Source organism: Nycticebus coucang, chromosome 6 (assembly GCF_027406575.1).
Source record: "Nycticebus coucang isolate mNycCou1 chromosome 6, mNycCou1.pri, whole genome shotgun sequence".
NCBI lineage: Eukaryota > Metazoa > Chordata > Mammalia > Primates > Lorisidae > Nycticebus > Nycticebus coucang.
The window spans coordinates 122,715,266-122,734,913 of NC_069785.1; the positions used below are offsets into that span (position 1 = coordinate 122,715,266).

A 19,648-nucleotide genomic window follows, 5' to 3' on the forward strand; every position below is an offset into this window, starting at 1 on the left:
CCAGGCTTGGCTCTGTCATATGCCAACCATGTAACTTTGGGCAAGTTGCTTTTCTGTCTGAACCTCAGCTTTGAAAACTGAGCCCTTAAGGAAGTGCAGATGCTTCTTTTAGATCAGCTCAGGCCCAGCTGACCGGGGCAGGAGCCAGGACTGGAATCTGCTGCCGTGCTGAGCACAAGGCCCAGTGCCAGCTGCGGGCTGGGACAAGAGCAGCAGACCCCAAACATCCTGTCTTTGTGCTTCACTCTTCACATGGCCTTAAGCAAGTCACTTCCCTATTCTGGTCCCTGGTTTCCCCTTCGGGACAGTGAGCATGTTTTCCTTAGGGATGCTGTGAAGATCTACTGTCCCGCCCCACTCCTTCTGGCCCAGATTCCTATTCTGTGGCAGTCAGCTCTCAGCTGTCCCCGTAGGATATCCCATGAGTGGGAGGAGGCTTCAGCAGCTTTTGGGAGGTACATCTGCCTCAACTGAGGGACACAGGAAACCAGTGACTAATAATTCTGAGCACCAGGGTGGGAGCTCGCCCTTTCCCCACAAGGCAGCTCATTCCACAATCAAAATCACCCTACCCGGGGCGGCGCCAAAAGAGTAGGGCGCTGGCCCCATATGCCAGAGATGGCAGGTTCAAACCCAGCCCCGGCCAAAAACAACAACAAAAAAAACCCCACGCTACCCAGCCTCAAGTAGGCTGGGCCAAAAAAAAAAAAAATCAACTGAGAGGAGGTGCCTGGGCCAAATCCAACCCTTCCAGCAGCCAGGCCCAGCTCCTCTCTCTTTGGAGTAAAGCCCAGTGAGGAAGATGCCGCTGTCCTGGCTGGACATCAGGCACCTGTGTCCACCCCGGAAGGAACCAGCTGGAATTTCTGGTGCCCTCTGCTGCCCAGACCACATCTCTTGCCCCCATTTCCCTATCTTTAAGAAGAGAAGCACCATCCCTGACATCCCATCTTTGGGAGGACTTGGAGACTCCCAGGGACAGATATCTTCCTAAACCAAGGGAACTTTGGTTCTTTTAAGTACCAGCCACCTTTGTGTAATGCTACCACGTGCTAGCTGGCTTCTCTCTCAGGGGCAGTTATAATCCTTGCAGGCCTTCAAATTACCAATGTCAGGACCCACCTGGATATTCCTAACTACTAACCACTGGTGAAGAGCTCTGGGTCCCCAGGGAGCAGATAGAAAGGAGAAAGAAACCAGGAGAAAAGTAGGAACCAACTACTTAACATGTCCTTGCCATTCAGCAAATTGAGGCTTTTCTTGTCTGGCAAGCCTCCTGTGCAAGAGTGTGTGTGGGGTGTGTGTGTGTGTGTGTGTGTGTAAGACACAGAGAAATACAAAGAGACGGAAAAATGAGAAACACAGGAGAGAAAAGGGCAGGGTAGGTCCTGGACAGTGAAACCCCTAACTAGGGGTGTGGTGCCTTTGGTCCTGAACTTCTTAGGTCTGATTCAATAGCACATGAATAGGATTCACCAGTATGGAAACAGGACAGGAGTCACCTGACCCTTCCCACCAGCCACCTTCCTGCATGAAGTTACACAGGGATAGACTCTGACCCACTGTTACCTGTTTTTCCCTAGGCTGGAGCAGGCAAGAAAAAGTCTGTCTAATCAGATACTGTTGAAAAACAGGGAGGAGAGAGGTGGCCTGTCTGTCCATGGAGACAACAGGCAGTGTCTCTGTGACAGTTAGGCTTGCAAGGTTGCCTTCATACCAGAAATAATCAAGAATGCTCTGAGAAGTGGATGGTTACCCACCGCGGTAAAGTCCCCAGGGACTTGAGGACATCAAAAGGATGGAAGCTCTGTCAGCAAGAATAAATGATGTCCTCATCCTTGTGTGGCAAGAGCTTTGCAGGCCTCAGGCGGTGGGGATCTGGCATTGGCAATGGGGTTACCAGGAAAGGAGCAAAAGAGGTCCACATCAAGGTCCAGACCAGGTTCCACCTACCCTGACTGCACCCCTGGATAAAGCCACACATGAGGGATGTTCGGGGGAAGACAGTCTGTTTATTGTCACCAAAAGAGCCAAGGAATAAGACAAATGGCAAAAGAAACTCAACTCCGTGCCCCAAAGCAGATACATCCAGCAGTCAGGTTGCAGAGAGCTATTTAAGTTTCTCTCCCCTTCCAACCACTACACAGCACATAAAACCTAGAACGTGCATAGGTAGTTGGGTTTTCTCCTCCAAGTGCACAAGAACAATAAGAACATTCATTCTACAGTTCGCCTTTGGTGAATCAACTCAAAACATTGAGAAGTGATTACACCTCTCCCCCCCCACCAATGTAACTTTTGGGGTGGGTGAAGTGAAATGTTTTATATTTGTATATATAATATCTCTATACCTCTATATATAGGCTATGTACAAATGCATCAGCAAGTTTCAATACAGGAAGAAATTAGCAAGAGACACAGGCTGTCTATCCTTAAGACATAAGAAGGAGAATTTCTCGATTCATCACCCGTCAACTGCACCAAGCCATTCCTATGGTCTGAGACTATCCTTTTGAACCTGGCCAGTTTTTTCAGTTGTCTTTTTGCTTTAGCTGACCTTGTAAATATTTACCAGCCCAACATCCCGAAGGAGACTTGCAGAGAAATATGGATCCAATCAGCTTTTCCTTTTTATAAATGGGATAACTCTGATGAGTCCATAGCTAGGGGCCAGATACTTATTTCCAAAGCCAGTTCCAAGGCACCTCAAGGCATTTCAGTCCTGAAAGATTGTGCTTTGTTCTTAAAAGCTAAATCCCGTGGGTTAGCCAGCCTGTCTCTCTGTGCAGTGGCCCTTAATTAGGAGGAGGCAGATGGGAGGGTTCTGAGCGAGCAGGGGACGCAGGGGTGGTGGGTAAAGCCAGCAGAGTGAAACCAGCACAGCATAGTGGTAAGGACGTGCAGCCAGGAGTGGGGCTCAACCCCCCCCAGTGCAGGAATAGGAACGACTTGTCAGCATATGTTAGTTAGAAAGCAGGGTAGAGAAATGGCTGTTGTGGAAATATCTCACCAGTTTTCCACCTCTACTCACAGAAGCCCCATCTTGCTCCCAACCTCACTGCCCTGGGTGAAGCAGCTCTGTGAGACCCCTGGTGGAGATTCTAGAGGCTTGAGAAGAAAGTGCATCTGAGGGCAGGGCTAGTACCTGGGCAGCTCCTGACCCAGCCCCATCTGCCCGGCCCTGAGGCCCATGAGCAGCCACTGCTTTCCTCGGACCTCATCCGGCCAGGGCAGAGAAGAACAAGACCCCAGAAGTTCCAGGCTTCTTTATGGACAGATAGAACTTCTTGGAATGAACTAGGGAATCTTGAAAATAATTCCCCTAAATGTCATGAGTCCTGGAAAAAGAAAAAGTTCCCAACATCATCACAGATCTTCACTCATCCTGGGAGAGGAGGGCACTTAAGGAGTGACCAAAAATAAAATTGGCAAGCTGCAGAAATGTATACAACCACCCTTGGTCTCAGCTACTGTGAGGTATCCACCACCCACCTCTCGGCCCCTGGCCCCCAGCTGGTCAGCACGGAGGATGGGCAGTGTCCACCTGCTCCAGACATCCTGGCGGCTTAGTCCACCCCCATTGGCAGTGTGTTGATTGGCAGTTAGGTACTGAGCTGATGAGTTAGAATTTCCAGATGGGCTGGACTCACCTCCCCCAGGTGAAATCGGGCTGGGCCACCCATCCCCTCCCCCGTCCCCCCTCTGCCTGGCCTCCTTCACTTCCTTTTCTTCTTTCCCAGGGCCAAGACTCTAGAATCTCTTCTTTCTTCCCCACCTCTAGCCCTGGAAGCAGCGGATGCAGAGGTGGAATTAGATGCACCCCAAAATTAATCTTGGTTCCTCCGATGCTGACCTGGCAGTCCCCTACTCTGTTATGGCTTTGAGTGCATCCTGGCACCCGACACAGTGCCTGGCACATAGCAGATGCTCAATAAATGGTTATTGAAGTGAATTAAGCTGAATCTCCCATACCCTATTGTTCTTGCCCCAAGTTGGTCAACTGAGGCAGGATTGGTCCCTGAGACTGTCATGGTCCTGTCTCCACCCCTTGTCCCCAGACTTATTCCCTACCCTGGGCACCTAATTCCCTGAGCAGAGGCAGACATGGGGGTGAGCTCTGGGAAGGCTGGGCTATGCTGCAGCCTTCCCACCCTCTCCCTTCCTCTGCCTCAGTCCTGGCCCAGAAAGGCTGGGCTGCTGGGAGAGGAATGGGGCTGGGTGAACCCACCCCTCACCTCACAGGGAAAACTATGGCTCTGTTGATTCAGACTGGAAATGGAGGATCCAGAGAAGAAGGCAGGACCCTCGGTGTCTGTCAGTTGAAACCTCAGTTTCCCCATCTGTAGTAGGAGTGGCTTGGCTAGTTGATTTCTGAGGGTCTTCCAAAGTGGTGTTCTCTGAGTCAGCAGTTCCTGTCTCTTTCTCCCTCTGTCGGGCTTAAACAATTCCCTTAGAATGTGAGTGCGGTGGCAGTGAAAGTTTGTTCCCCACAGATGTGACTTTTGTCCCCTCACAGGGAGTCGAGGGGCAGGGGAACATGGAACATGGCTGCAGATGGAACAGGGCTGGCCGCAGCTCTCAGAGCCCCCAAGGCCTCCCCTCACAAGTGCCTTGGGCCTTCCCTTCCCTGCACTCTAGCCAACAGCAGGATGGAACCCCACTGAGGGCAAATGGGAAAGTGCAAACTAGAGCCTTAAAGTAAGCAGCCCCTCTCTACCTGCTCCCAGCCCAGGTGGGGGTGGTCACCCACTGGGGGAGAGCAGTCTGCACAATTACGCCTCTGTCCCTCAGCTGACTCTGAAACTAGCCTCCTGTCAGTGGGCACCAGTGATGGAATGGGACCCCTACCTCCAGCACTGTCCTCAGCAACAGTCCTGAGGGATGAGCAGCAGCTGAAAACTCAGGTTTTCAGGGAGGCTGCTGGCAATGGAAACAAAGGCCAAGGCTTCAGCCCTGGGTTTCCTCCAGTGCCCTGGAGATGCTCAGTCATCCCTTTAACATGTCTCCCCCTCCAGAAAGTTTTTAGGAACCTGCCATTCTCACCCCCAGCTTGACAGGGCTGCCCTGGACTGGGGGCCGCTAGGATGCCACACCCAAGACCTTCATGAGGCAGCTCAAGTCAGCACAGGAGAGTCCTCCCAACATGCCAGGTCCCTCCTGAAGCTACCACCAGAGCAAGTGCTGGGCAGGCTGGACAGTGGGCCTGTCCCCCACCACCGCCACACCTCCTCCCCCTTCCCTCTGGGGACCCTCACACGTGCCCCCTGCCTCCTCTCAGGGCCTAGCAGGTTGGAGTCCTTTTTCTCTCTCCCCAGGGCCCACACGTCCCAGAAGCCATGGCAGGTTTCATGGAAGAGAGGTGGTTACTCTTGGTGCAGGGCAGGGAATACGAAGTGTGGGGTTCAGTAGGGCCCAGGCCAGCCCTGGGGGTCCTGGTTCAAGGGAAGCACACCAAGAGAGGGCAGGCAAGGTCACTGTACAGGGTGGAGAGTGGGCGGAGACAGGACACAGGAGGCTGCAGGGTGGCGGCCCACTACTTGGCGCCATCATCCACGTTGCCCTCCTCTTCGGTCTTCAGGTCATCCGTGCTCAGCTTCTGCTCTTTTTTCCTCCTCACGCACTTGACCACCATCAGCACCAAGATGACCACAGCCAGGAAGCCCCCCACGGAGGCACCCACAATCACTGCCACTGTGGAGTCCCGCTCGGGGGGCTCTGGAGAAAGGAAGGAAGCAGGGCCGCTGAGCACCAGGGCTGAAAAAGGGGCCTCCCCCACCAGCCCCGGCTCCCCACAGCATTTGGGGTGCTCCTGACTTTACTTTCCTCTAAGGAAAAGACTTTAGTCAAAGCCAAAAAGCAGCCCAGGCAACCGACCTCTAAGCACCCCCACCCTGAAATCTCAGGGCAGCAAAAAGCCCCCAGAGGAAGCAGTATGGTAGGGTCATGAAAAGCATGGACTTTGAGATCAAACAGATCTATTTTGAGTCCTGATTGTACAATTTATGAATTGTATGACCTTAGGTAACTTATCCTCTCAAACTCTGGTTTCCCCATCTGTAAAATGGGGCTATAATATTACCTTCCTCATAGGTTTTTACAAGGACAGAAGAAGAATAATGGATGAATAGAGTTGACCTGCTGACTGAGGGATAATATAGTTAAGGGCTCAGTAAATGGACTCTGTCATGATTATTAAGATGGTGATCATAATCTACGTCATTCTGAGGACTCTCTGGGACATGTTCCCAGGTCCTCAGGGATGGCAGGGGACAGATGTCCTCCACACAGCACAAACTGCTGCTCCCAGCCTCAGGAGGGGCAGCCTCCCCAGTGGGCCCTGAGTTAATGCCACAGAGAGGGGGTGGGTGGGAAGGGCTAGGGACCCCATGGCGGCCACTCCCTGTCCCTCACCTTCCATGAGGACCTGCAGGTAGATCTTGCCGTGGCCGCGGTGGCGGTCAGGCGGGTTCATGATGTAGCAGTTATAGACGCCCTCGTCATCCAGCTGCACGTTTCTCAGTGTCACTGACACGTCGTACTTGCTGGGGTTCCCAGAGAACTCCACGCGGTCTCGGAACCGCTCCAGCTTCAGGTTAATGATCTTCATGCGGAACTGGAGGAACTGGGGAGCGAGGCAGAGGGAGGACAGTGGGGACACTTCTTCCTCCCATGCACTCATTTGCCAGGGAAGAGAGGAGGTTACCTCCAGAAGGGCCACCCAGGCGTAGCAACCCACCTGTGCCAATGCCCAGAACCAGACAGCTGGTGACAAAGGTGGGTTCTGTGCTGCGGCGCTCCCGCCCCTCCCCCATGCCCCACTCCAGGACTCACCATCTCCTCGGAGCAGTTCCTGCACTCCTGGTAAGTCCAGTTCAGGGAGAATTGCTTGTGGTTCACTGTGTAGCAGGAGTTGAAGGTGCAGGGCAGGCGGGCATCAGAGCCATTGAGGACATTGAGGGTGGTAGGTACTGTGACCTCCATGCTCTGCCCTGGTGGCACTGCAAATAAAGCCATAGGCTGTGAGGATCCTGGCTGACAGGCCAGAAAGAGGCAAGCCTCTGTACCCAGTGGGAGGGTGGGGATGAGGCAGAGCAGAGCTGTGGGCAGCAGCTGGATCCCTTGCAGCTACAATCGGTCCGGGGTTAGGGATGGAGTGGGCACAGTGTATAAGGGCTCCAGAAGTGGCAAGTAGGGTAGACAGAGAAACCAAGTCATCTGTTAAGCAGGGAGAGCCAAATGGCCCCAAATCCCAGGACCACTGCTGGCAGCCCCTCCACCTGCCCGGGACCTGCCAGTACGACTTGCTTACTAACAACCATGGACAAGGGGCTTCACTCTGCTTGCCTCAGTTTCCCCCTTCTTCTCCACCACTTTTAGCCATCTTCGCTGGGCCAAAGCCCTTCCAGCTGAAACTGCAGGGGCCTCCATGGGACAGGCAGCCTGAAGACACATGGAGGTTCAGAAGGCCTCATTCTCCACATCCCAGAGACAGAGCAAAGCTGTGTGCCCAGCCCAGCCCAGCTCCCTTACCTTCTCCAGGCTTCTGACAGGTAGGAAAGAGGGCAGATGAGCCATGGGAGGGAAGAGGTGCCCCAAAAGAAGAGGTCCAGGGACCAGCTGATGGGTCTGCAGGGACAGGAGTCCCTTTTGGAAATGACAGGCCTGGAAACACCACAGCGAGGAGCTGACACGGGCTGGCAGGGCGGCACTACAGGATCTGTGAATCCTTCAGGAGACCTGGGAGTGGGGTCTGTCCCGGGGCAGCCCCTGTGGCTCAACGGAGTAGGGCACCGGCCCCATATGCCGGAGGTGGCGGGTTCAAACCCAGCCCCGGCCAAAAACTGCAAAAAAAAAAAAAAGGCCTGTCCCGCTGACATTCTAGGTAGGGTGGAGTCCACAGGGAGGGGAGCAAGGTGCCCAGGCCATGACCTTTAAGGGGCATCTCCTCTTAAGGCCACCGTGGGCACCTTCCTTAAATGTCACACCCTAGACTCACAGTAGGCCTGACCTTAACTCCAAGATTCTTTGCCAATATTGTCAAAACTTTATCTCCCCAAATTAGTTTTCTTTATGCAGGATAAACAGTAGTGTTCAGCATCATTCCTTCACTCATTTACCAGGTACAGGAGGTGCCGAAAAAATATACACACATTTTGGCTCGGCACCTGTAGCTCAAGTGGCTAAGGTGCCAGCCACATACACCAGAGCTGGCAGGTTCAAATCCAGCCAGGGCTCGCCAAACAACAATGACAACTACAGCCAGAAAATTAGCCAGGCATTGTGGCAGGCGCCTGTAGTCCCAGCTACTTGGGAGGCTGAGGCAAGAGAATCACTTAAGCCCAGGAGTTGGAGGTTACGGTGAGCTGTGATGCCACAGCACTCTACCCAGGGTGACAGCTTGAGGCTCTGTCTCAAAATAAATAAACAAACACACATTTTAAAAAAGGAAAAAACAATGTTTGTTATCTTGTATATTGTATCTTGTATCAATTGCAATTGCAGAAGTTAAATATGACTTGAGTATTACAATTTCAATCCAATTTTTCCTTTCTTAAAATGTGTATACATGTTGGGGCACCCACTGTACTTATAAATCACCTACTATGTGCCAGGCACTCAGTCTAGGCCCTGGGGGTTATGGCTGTGAACAAAACAGGCAGTCACTACATTATGATGCTTAGATTCTGGGGATAGGGACAGACATTAAGAGGGGAAAAAAATGCAGTTGTAGGTAGTGACGCATGATTACAAGAAATAAAGCAAGGTAAAGTTTACATACACTGAGACACCAGCAGCCTAAAGGCAGGAGGCCAGGTGTTTGCAGTTCCAAGGGAAACAAGTTCCAAGACAGGGGGTGGGAGTTACCAAGGGCACAGACCGGCTGGAATGAGCTTCCTATATCTGAAGCAGAAGGGGCAGAGTGACCAAAGCGGGGAATGAAGAGAACTGCAGTCAGAGAGGCAGGCAGGGACCAGGTCACAAAGGGCCTTGTGGGCCAGAACAGAGCCAGGAGGGTATTCTTCTGAGGGTTGAGATAGAGGACACAGCTAGGAGACTGTCCAGGCAAGCATCACAGCTGCTGATGTGGGAAGAGCATAGAAAGGGAATGGGATTCGATTTGGTTCAATCCCAGCTCCGGCATCAATCTACTGTGAGAGCGTGGGCAAGCTCCTTACCTCCCTGAGCCTCATTCTCTTCTGTGAAACACAGATGATGACACCTACCTACCTCTCGGGGTTGTTAAGTTGATTAACATAACCTGTAAGTGCTCTGCAAAGGGTAGCTGTTATTATCCTCAATTCTGCTCAGGTTTTGCCTCATAAACAGGAAAGGCTTCTTGGGCCTGAGGGCACCTTGGAGACCAACCCCTCAAGCCAGTCCCCTGAGTTCCCCCAGATCTGGCGAACACCCCAGGCCTGCAGGGTTCCTCTTTTTCAAACTGATTTGTGGTGCAAAGCTGCAGCGCCCCGCCCCAGATGCCGCAGCCCTGCAGTCTGGAAGCAGGGAAGTCAAAATCTGATTGCAGCCTCCTCCCGGTCAGCCTAGCCTCTGAGCTGAGTGACCAGGGCAAGTGGCAGGACTTAATTAAGAACAGGAGATGGTCTCAGGTGCTGGCTCTAAATGGAGGGCGAGGCATGCAGGTCTCACCCCCAGGGCAGAAGAAGCCAGGTGTGAGTGTTAAGTGCTCATTAGGTGAGTAGCAACTGGGGAGGCAGCATGGGCTGTGCACGGAAGAATAAAGCCCAGGACATGGCACCTGCGCGTTCACAGCCATGCTGAAAGCACCTGGCACAGTGCCAGGCTAGCAGGAGGTGTGCAGAAACTACCAACACCACCCCCACTCTGCAGAGGCTGAGAGAAGGAGCTGACAGAGGCCTGTCCTGAGCTCACCTCCCCTCCCGGCAGCGCCCTGCCTCCCTAACCCCTTTCCTTGGAAGGACCCACCTTCCCAGGCCTGCCCCCAACCCCTCCACCACAAAAGCAAGTGATCTGTGAAGCCTGGCTGACCCTCAGGATTGTGATCCTCCGCGAGCCTGTCCCACCCCCGCCCGAGGCAGCTCTCTGGCTTGGAACTTGAACCACATCATCCTGAAGGAGATAGCAGCACCCTGCCGCGGCGAAGGGCAGAGCAGAGGGAGCGCGGGGCAGACGGAAAGGTGCAATGCGGACTCCGCCGCTCTCTCTGCCTCTGCGGCTCCGGCAGGCGGCACTAGGCGGAGCGCGTGTGCCCCCTAGTGGTCACAGTGGTCAAATGTCAAGTCTCAGCTGCAGCGAGGGAAAGGGGAGTCACCATACCCGAGGAAGCCAGGGCTGGGGGAAACCTCAGGAGCTGTAGATCTAGCCCCGGTGTTCTAATGATGAGGAAAGAGACACACAGAGAAAGGGACAAGCTGAAGCTTAAGAATCCCAGAATCCCAAAATCCGAGGCCTCCCCAGAGCCCCACAGGCTCCAGGCCCACACAGGCCTTCTGCCAGTCCAGGCTCTCATTAAAGATAACCCAACCATTGCCCTACTTGGTCAGAGGTGTGAGCAAGATCCTGGCCTCTTGATTATCTCTGCTGCTGCATGTAGCAGAATCTGCAGCCCAGGCCACAGAAAGAACTCGATAATAATCACACTCTTACAAAGTGCCAGGCACTGTTTAAGCCCTGTACGTATTACCTCATTTAATACTCACAAAAAACCATTATCACCAACACTTTCCAGATGAGGAAATGGAGCACAAGGAAGCTAAATGAATAGCATAAATTCACAGCTAGTAAGTGACAAAGCTAGAATTTGATACCAGGCTGCCTAGCACCAGATGGGTTGAGAAGTCAAATCTAGATGGGGATGTGATTGTCATTCCACAGCATCCCAGGGACCAGGTCTCCTGCCGTCCATGTGGCAAGCCCAGCCCCATCACTTCCAGCCCCCAGTTCCAGGCAGGTTGGCCTGCAGGGAATAGTCCTTTTTAAAGGAGTCTTCATCCAAGGGGAGCCCACAGTCTTCCTGGCTGTCCCTCTAGGGACCATGTCTAGGGTCTGTGTGTCTTGATTTCCAACTCACATAAAGGAAAGGATATTCAACAGGGGTGCATAAGGATGTGGCTCCTGGTCTTAGCTCCAAAACTAAAGCCAGGCACCCCTCTCTCCAAGGCGCACTGGTCCCTCATGGCCCTTGTCATCCATTGTTCTAACTGGCCCAACTGGGCCATCTTGCAGAGATCATGAACATTTGCTCATCTGCCAAACACCACCTCTTGCAGAGACTGAAAGTTAACCTCTTCACTCCTCTTTCCAACCCTCCAGCAACCTCCAAAGCAGATTTATTTTCTTCTTGGTTAAAACAGAAACAAAACAAAATAAAGACTATCTAAGAGCCCCCCACCCCGCCTCCCAGGTGAGAGTGGCATCCAGGCCCCATCTCCCCGCCTGCACTGCCTCACCATCCAGACCCTCTCAGTCCAGTCATCTCCCCAGGAGCAATCCATCTTCCTCACCCCTTACCTCCACACCTCCACACCTCCACACCTCCAAAGGCTCCCTGTTGCCTTCAGGATCCAGTCTGGGCTCCTGGGCACAGCTTCTAAGCCATTTGCCATCTGGGAACAGCCCATGTCCCAGCCTCATCTCCCAGATCCCATCACTCCAGTGACCCCAGCTCTTTTTCTGAAAACACTGCCTTCTTTCCCTCCTCCATGCCTTTCTTTGCACATGCTTTTGCTTCCGGTTGGGAAGCTCATTCACGCTTCTTCCCCTGGGGCCCATCCACTCACTTATCCTTCAGGTCCCAGCTCATAAGGCTTAACCTTGGTGACAGTTTCCCCAGTGTCCTTGCCCTTGCTTAGTCCTGCTCTGGTCTCTTCCACATGACTTGGAGGCAGACTTGCATGGTGGCCAAAACCAGGGCTTTAACCCTGATCTTAGGATAGTTACTATTCCAGTGCCTCAGTTTCCTTGTCTGTAATAAGACCTACTTTATAGGGCTGTTGTGAGAATTAAATGACTTACGATGTATATAAAGCTCAGCGCACTACCTAGCACAGTCAGCCTTGACAACAGTTAGCTGCTGTTATTATTATCATTATTCCTGTTATTATAATTATAACACATATAATGTTGCTTTATTATTATTTGCTTATGTTCCCATGTCCCTCACGAGGCTCCAGGGAACTGATTTTAATTCATCTCAGTATCCCTGGCACACATACCAGAAGGTGGTACACAGCAGGCACTCAATAAAAGTCTATTGCTACCCACCAAAGGAAACAATCAACAAAATGAAGAGACAACCTACAGAATGGGAGAAAATATTTGCAAACTAGCCACCTGACAAAGAATTCATAACTGGAATATATAAGGAGCTCCCAAAACTCAACAGGAAAAAAATCAAATAATTCCATTTAACAACGGGCAAAGGATCTGAACAGACATTTCTCAAAAGAAAACATACAAATGGCTAACAGGTATATGAAAAAATGCTCAACGTCATTAGTCATCAGAGAAATGCAAATCAAAACCACAATGAGATACCATCTCAGCCCGGTTAAAATTACTTCTATCAAAAACACAGGCAATACTGAATGCTGGTAAGGATGTGGAGAAAGGGGCAACCTTGTACACTGTTCGTGGAAATGTCAATTAGTACAACCACTATGGAGAACAGTATGGAGGCTCCTTAAAACTAAAAATAGAACTCCCCTATGATTCAGCAGTCTCATTGCTGAGCTATCCAAAGCAGGGGAGTTCAGTAAGTGGAAAAGATCCTGCACTCCCATGTTTGTTGCAGCAATATTCACAAAATTTGGAATCAACCTAAGTGTCCATCAATGGATAAATGGTTTAAAAAGTTGTGGCACAGACACACCGTGGAATATTATATAGCCACAAAAAGGAATTAAGTCCTGCCATTTGAAACAACATGGATGGAAATGGATAATACTGTGTTAAGTGAAATAAGCCAAGCACAGAAAGACAAATTTCACATACTGTCACTCATACGTAGGAGCTAAATATTAAAAATAATTGATCTCGGGCGGCACCTGTGGCTCAGTCGGTAGGGCGCCGGCCCCATATACCGAGGGTGGCGGGTTCGAACTCAGCCCCGGCTGAACTGCAACAACAACAAAAAAAAATAGCCGGGCGTTGTGGTGGGCGCCTGTAGTCCCAGCTACTCGGGAGGCTGAGGCAAGAGAATCGCTTAAGCCCAGGAGTTGGAGGTTGCTGTGAGCTGTGTGATGCCACGGCACTCTACCGAGGGCCATAAAGTGAGACTCTGTCTCTACAAAAAAAAATAATATAATAATTGATCTCATAGACAGAAGAGTAAAAGGATGGTTACCAGAGGCTGGGAAGGGTAGCAGGATGGAGGAATGGGGGAATGGGGATAAAGTGGGGATAGCTCATGGGTACAAAAATATGTAGTTAGATAGTTTGATAGACTGGATAATATTTGATAGCATAAGTGACTATAATCAACAATACATTAGGGTATATTTTAAAAGACTGGAATGGGCATGTTCCTAACACAAAGAAATGATAAATGCCTGGTGGATGGATACCCCAATTATCCTGACTTGATCAATTCACATTGTATGTCTGCATCAAAATATCATATGTACCCTGTACAGGTATACAACTATTATGTACCCCTGACAATTAAAAATTTTAAAATTAAGACATAGAAGATAAGCTAACATAACTATTAAAATTTTGTATATTCTGACTAGGCATGGTGGCTCATGCCTGTAATCCTAGCACTTTGGGAGGCTGAGGTGGGTGGATTGCCTGAGCTCACAGGTTCAAGACCAGCCTGAGCCAGAGTGAGACCTCATCTCTAAAAAAAAAAAAGTAGCTGGGCATCGTGGTGGGCACCTGTAGTCCCACCTACTCAGGAGGCTGAGGCCAGAGAATCACGTGAGCCCAAACCAAGAGTTTGAGGTTGCTGTGAGCTATGAGGCCATGGCACTCTACCGAGGGTGACAAAGTGAGACTCTGTCTCAAAAAAATAAAATAAAATAAAATTTTATATATTCATTTAGCAAAAACTAAACATAATCAATAGATAAATAATCAGCCTGGGAAAATTTGTAATGTTGTTGATAGAAAAAGGTTTATTTGCAATGACATAGTGAGAAAACAAAATATTAACAAAAAAACCCACGTAACTCAATTGAAAAATGGAAAAGAAATATTATCCAAGGAGGAAAAAAAAAAAAAAAAAGCCCAGTATTGAATAGCCTCCTTAAAAGTAGATGGGGAAATGCCAATTAAAACAACAAGGTGAAATATGTTATTAATTTTAGTAGAAGCCAAAGAAATTTAAATCCTGATTACTGGTAAAATAATAACCTTCTACTTTGCTTATAGCAATTTTAGAAAACATAACAACTAAGAATGATCTAAACAGAAAAATATCTCAGGTAGAATGATTTTATTTGGTCCTGCTAAAAATTAAGTTGAAATGGCTAGGCATGGTGTTCATGCCTGTAACCCTGCCACTCTGGGAGGCCAAGGCAGGTGGATTGCCTGAGTTCAGGAGTTAGAGACTAGCCTGAGCATGAGTGAGATCACGTCTCTACTAAAAATAGAAAAATTATCAGGGTGTTGTGATAAGTGTCTGTAGTTGGGTTTTTGAGAGGCTGAGGCAAAAGGATTACTTGGGCCCAAGACTTTGAAGTTGCTGTGAGCTATGATGCCCCTGCACTCTATCCTCAGAATAAAACTGTCACCAAAAAAAAAAAAAAAAAAGTAAGTTGAAAAATAATTATGATTTAAAATATTTTGGCTTAGCGCCTGTAGCTCAAGCAGCTAGGGCACCAGCCACATACACCGGAGCTGGCAGGCTTGAATCCAGCCTGGACCCGCCAAAAAACAATGACAACTACAACTTAAAAAAAAAAATAGCCAGGCATTGTGGCAGATGCCTGTAATCCCAGCTATTTGAAAGGCTGAGGCAAGAGAATCACTTAAGCCCAAGAGTCTGAGGCTGCTATGAGCTGTGATGCCACAGCACTCTACCTAGGGCAACAGCTTGAGACTGTCTCGGAAAAAAATATATATTTTTAATAAGTCTATTGAAAGAAAGGAAGACACCTTACTCGCCACATCTGGGTCCCTGCCCCAAGTAGCAGATACATGAGTGGGCCTGAGTGTGGATCAGACTCCACTTTCTGAGCCTCCCCTAACACAATCCAAATTTTGGTAACCAGGCCAGTGACTTCGAAGTCAATAGTCTTGAGAAAAACTCTAGGGAAGCCTGATCATTCATTCCTTCTAGCTAAGACCTAGTTTCACATTCTTCTCCCACGTCTACAACCAGCTGCCCACCTGCCCTTTCTCTTTGCCAGCTCTATAGTCACACCGAGCCCAGTCCTGACACTGTCCCTTCTCTTGTCACTCATGGCATCCCTCCCTCCTGGGGATCAATGCTACTACTACCACCAACAATCCCTTGTCCACTCAGCCCTTAGCCTTGGAGTGCTAGGGGCATGCCTCATTACAGCACCAGTCATGTTCAAGTTCAAAGTCCCCATTCCTGCATCCTCCCCCAACCCTACCCCCTACCCCCTATACCCAGACCTCTTCAACCCAGGCTCCATCTTCCCCTGCACCCAGACCTCCTTCCCCTGCACCCAGACCTCTTCATCCCAGACTCCCCTTCCCCTGGTCCTGGTCCTGAATACACCTTTTTTTTTTTTCCACTTAGATATGGTCTCACCAGACTGCCTCCCTCCTGCAGGAAGCTCTCTCTAACTCTTGAAAGAGGGTCCCTGTCCTCCCACCTGGGCTCCTTATGGGTAGGCCACACACTCAACTCTCCTTTTAGCCTGCACTTGAGATTGCTTTATCAATCACGGGCCATGAACATGGCAGTACCATTTCTTGAAGGTTGAGGGCAGTAGAGTCCAACATGGAAGGGAACGTGCTGAAGTCAGACTCTGGAGCTCAAATCTCAGCTCCCCTTACACTAGTCATTTCGTCTTATCGGGCAAGTTACTTAATTTCTCTGTGCCTCCCGTTTCCTCCCTGTAACATTAGTATAATGGTAATATCTACCTCATACCGCTGCTGTGAGGACTAAACAAGATTATACACAGTGCCTGGGCTTAACCCCTGTAGAGCCCCTGCTATGTGTCAGATCCCAGCTAACCAGGCAGAAGGCATCCTCCACTTGAACCCATGAGAGAACTGAAGCCCGAGGCCTGTGGGAGGGATCACTTGAGCTCAGGAGTTCAAGACCAGCCTGAGCATGAGTAAGACCCCATTTCTACTAAAAATGAAAAACTGAGGCAAGAGGATCACTTCAGCCCAAGTGTTTGAGGTACGTAGCTATGAGCTATGAGGCCACAGCACTCTACCCAGGGTGAAAAAATGAGACTCTGTCTAAAAAAAAAAAGACTAAGGTGGCTTTAAACCCAGGTTGGATTTCAAGCCTCTTGCTCTTTCTAGTGCAGAAAGCTTCCATTCCTTCTCTGCGATTAATATGCCAAATAACTCCAGAGCCAATAGGCCTCACCATACAGGCCGCTGGGGGCTGCGCCATCTCTGCCCAGGCCTCCTGCCCAAACCCAGCACATCACACCACAGAAAAAGAGAGAGAGAGAGAGAGACTTTGTGATGGGGAATATTCCCACCAACAATCCTTGGACTTTACCCTCAGTTACTGCATCAGCCATGAGCAAGTTTAGAAGCAAGAATAAAACTATCCATAAAGCAGGCTTGCAAATAACTTTCTAGCCCACCCACCACCCAGGATGTCTGTGAGTGGTCAACTATGAATTAATATTTGGAGCCACTGGACACGGCAGCCTGCAAGACTGGGCTGGACAGGTCTGAGACTGGCTTTAAAGGGCCACGGCTTTTCTTGGCTGGTGGTTTCTTTTTTTCTTTTTTCCCTCAGTCCCTGGACCTGACCCCTCCTCCACTCTACCTGCCTCAGCAGATCTGCTCTCAACCCAGAGGGCATTCCCCAAGCCTGTTGCCACTCACTCCCACACACTCCAACAGATCAGTGGGACTGTTCCTGGGAAGCCAGACCCAGCCTCAACTTTCTGCTCTCAGTTCTCCTGCACGCTCTCCTAATACCCTAAATTCACCAGATTCCAAGGATCAAGACTCACAAAAGAAGCCCCTGAAGGGAGCCTGAAATCCCAGCGCCCCAGTTTACAGCAACTACAATAATAGTAATAATAACAATCTATGAACAGACCCTGCAACTCAGTCTATCCTCAGCCCCACCCCCACCTAGGTCCACTTCAGAGAAATCCAGAGAAAAATCACTTCCCTTGATAATTTTCACCCCCCAGCAACCCTCAGATCCCCTGACTCAACATTTCTGTGACCAAGTCGTCCCGGCAGTGGCTCCCCAGCATGGTCCCTCCAGCCCCCCCAGCACCTCCCTTCCCAAGGACACAGAGGGAAGCGCTAGTAATGTCATCTTTCCTGTCCCCTACCCCCCTCCGCTCCCAGTTGCGGCTGCACCTCTGAACCCTCGGGCACATGCAGATGTGAGTCTAACTTACCCAAAGAGAAAAAGAGACTGAGCCCCGTGAGACTGAAGGCAGGGCGAGGTAGCCGGGCATCTCTGTGCATTTTCAGAGACTAAGATGTTGGTCTGGTGGGCTATAGGGGACAGCGTGATTTGAGGGGCCGAGGACTACAAGGAAGGAATGGTTAGATGCTAAAAAAAACTATGCACAGATATACTTCAAAGACATATACAACATTAAGGAAGCTTTATTTCCATCTCTCTAATATGGCCGGCTTGTATGTAGCTGCTAAAAAGAGAGAGAGGGAGGGAGTGTGTAAGAGAGAGAGAGAGAGAGAGGAAAGGGGGACTGGAGTAAATACTGTGGTTGGTGGATTTCAAAAAGCAGGTGGGAGGGCATTAAAAAAAGTCTTTCTGGAAAGAAGGAGATCTCCAGAAATTGTTGCCCTCTAAAACAAGAACCAAAGCAAATCTTGCCCTTCTGCTACAGCTGAAGGATTGTTGGATTTTGAAAGTTATTAGAGGAATCTATTTATTTCAAAGCTACTGTTAGAGGTGAAACTCTGTCATTAAAGATACTCCCAGAATGGCCAAACAGGCAAACAAACAAAAAAAAAGAATTGTTTGTTTTTGCGTTATTGGGAAAGAGTTCAGGGAAGTGAGTTGGAGAGACTTTCAGGAAGTAAAGACTTCCTCATACTAACATTTCCACTGAGAACAGAACATGTCAAAGCAGGCTGGTGTAAAAAACACCAAAGAGATCTTACAGTCAAACATAATACAGTTCCAAACAAATCAACAGGAAAAAGACATTTGGGGAAAATTAAATATGGACTAGGTATTCGATTGAATTAATGAATAATTCTTAATTTTGTGATAAAATATGGTGGTACTGTTCTTTACATCTTTATCTGATACAGATATAAACTAGGTGCTTATAGGTTAAATGATATGATGGCTGGAATTTGCTTTAAAATATTCAAAGAGGCTCGGCACCTGTGGCTCAAGCGGCTAAGGCGCCAGCCACATACACCTGAGCTGGCGGGTTTGAATCCAGCCCGAGCCGCCAAACAACAATGATGGCTGCAACCAAAAAATAGCTGGGCATTGTGGCGGGCACCTGTAGTCTCAGCTACCTGGGAGGTGGAGGCAGGAGAATCGCTTGAGCCCAGGAGTTGGAGGTTACTGTGAACTGTGACACTACAGCACTCTACTAGGGGTGACATAGTGAGACTCTGTCTCAAAAAATAAAGAAATATGGCTCAGCACCTATGGTTCAAGCCGCTAAGGCGCCAGCCACATACACCTGAGCTGGCAGGTTCTAATCCAGCCCGGGCCTGCCAAACAACAATGACGGGCAAACCAAAAAATAGCCGGGCATTGTGGCAGGTGCCTATAGTCCCAGCTACTTGGGAGGCAGAGGCAGGAGAATCAGTTGAGCCCAGGAGTTGGAGGTTGCTGTGAGCTGTGATGCCACAGCACTCTACCCAGGGCAACAGCTTGAGGCTCTGTCTCAAAAAATAAAAATAAAATATTCAAATAGCTGGGTGTGGTGGCTCATGCTTGCAATCCTAGCACTCTGGGAGGCCGAGGCCAGTGGATTGCCTGAGCTCATGAGTTAGAGACAAGCCTGAGTAAGAGAGAGACCTTGTCTCTGTTTAAAAAAGAAACCCAGCAGGGTGTTATGGCAGGTGCCCTGTAGTCCCAGCTACTTGGGAGGCTGATTCAAGAGGATCACCTGAGCCCAAGAGTTGTGGTCACAGTGAGCTATGACACCATGACCTCCATCCACGGTGACAGAGTAAGATTCTGTCTCAAAAAATAATAAATAAATAAATAAATAAAATATTCAAGAAAAAAAGAGGTAGAAGACTTAGGTGACACAAGGGTAGACATGACTGAGTGTTGAAACGAACTTATGATGAGTGTGAAGTGTTCATCATGCGGTTCTCTCTTCTGTTGTGTGTGTTTGAAACTTTTCCTTTCGTAAAAATAAGACAAAAGACACTAATGTCACAAGTAGGATAATTTGGGGGTAGAGTAGCAAGGTGGCCCTAAAGGAGAAGGTGACCCCATCCTCTAGTTCTCAGGTTGCAATCCCACGCACTGGTAAAAGGCCATCTATGCACCATGATGGAGCAGCTAATGTTTTTGAGCATTAACTCTGTGCCAAAT

At 49.6% G+C, this 19,648-nt stretch overlaps 1 protein-coding gene and 1 long non-coding RNA gene across 2 annotated transcripts in view; one reads left to right on the forward strand and one right to left on the reverse strand.

The window, feature by feature from the left end:
* The window catches only part of LOC128587796 (uncharacterized), a 6,528-nt gene extending 3,360 nt beyond the window's left edge, over nt 1–3,168 (forward strand). Inside the window, exon 3 of the long non-coding RNA XR_008380643.1 lies at nt 3,034–3,168. This is a non-coding gene — a long non-coding RNA (uncharacterized LOC128587796). The remainder of the gene's footprint in view (nt 1–3,033) is intronic.
* Nucleotides 804–17,778, reverse strand: SCN2B (sodium voltage-gated channel beta subunit 2). The gene is made up of 4 exons (XM_053594170.1): nt 17,508–17,778; nt 6,832–6,998; nt 6,412–6,622; nt 804–5,715 (listed from the first exon to the last, which is right to left on the reverse strand). The coding sequence occupies exons 1-4, from the start codon at nt 17,575–17,577 to the stop codon at nt 5,534–5,536; spliced, it is 630 nt and encodes a 209-aa protein (XP_053450145.1). The 5' UTR covers nt 17,578–17,778; the 3' UTR covers nt 804–5,533.
* Nucleotides 17,779–19,648: the final 1,870 nt, after the last annotated feature.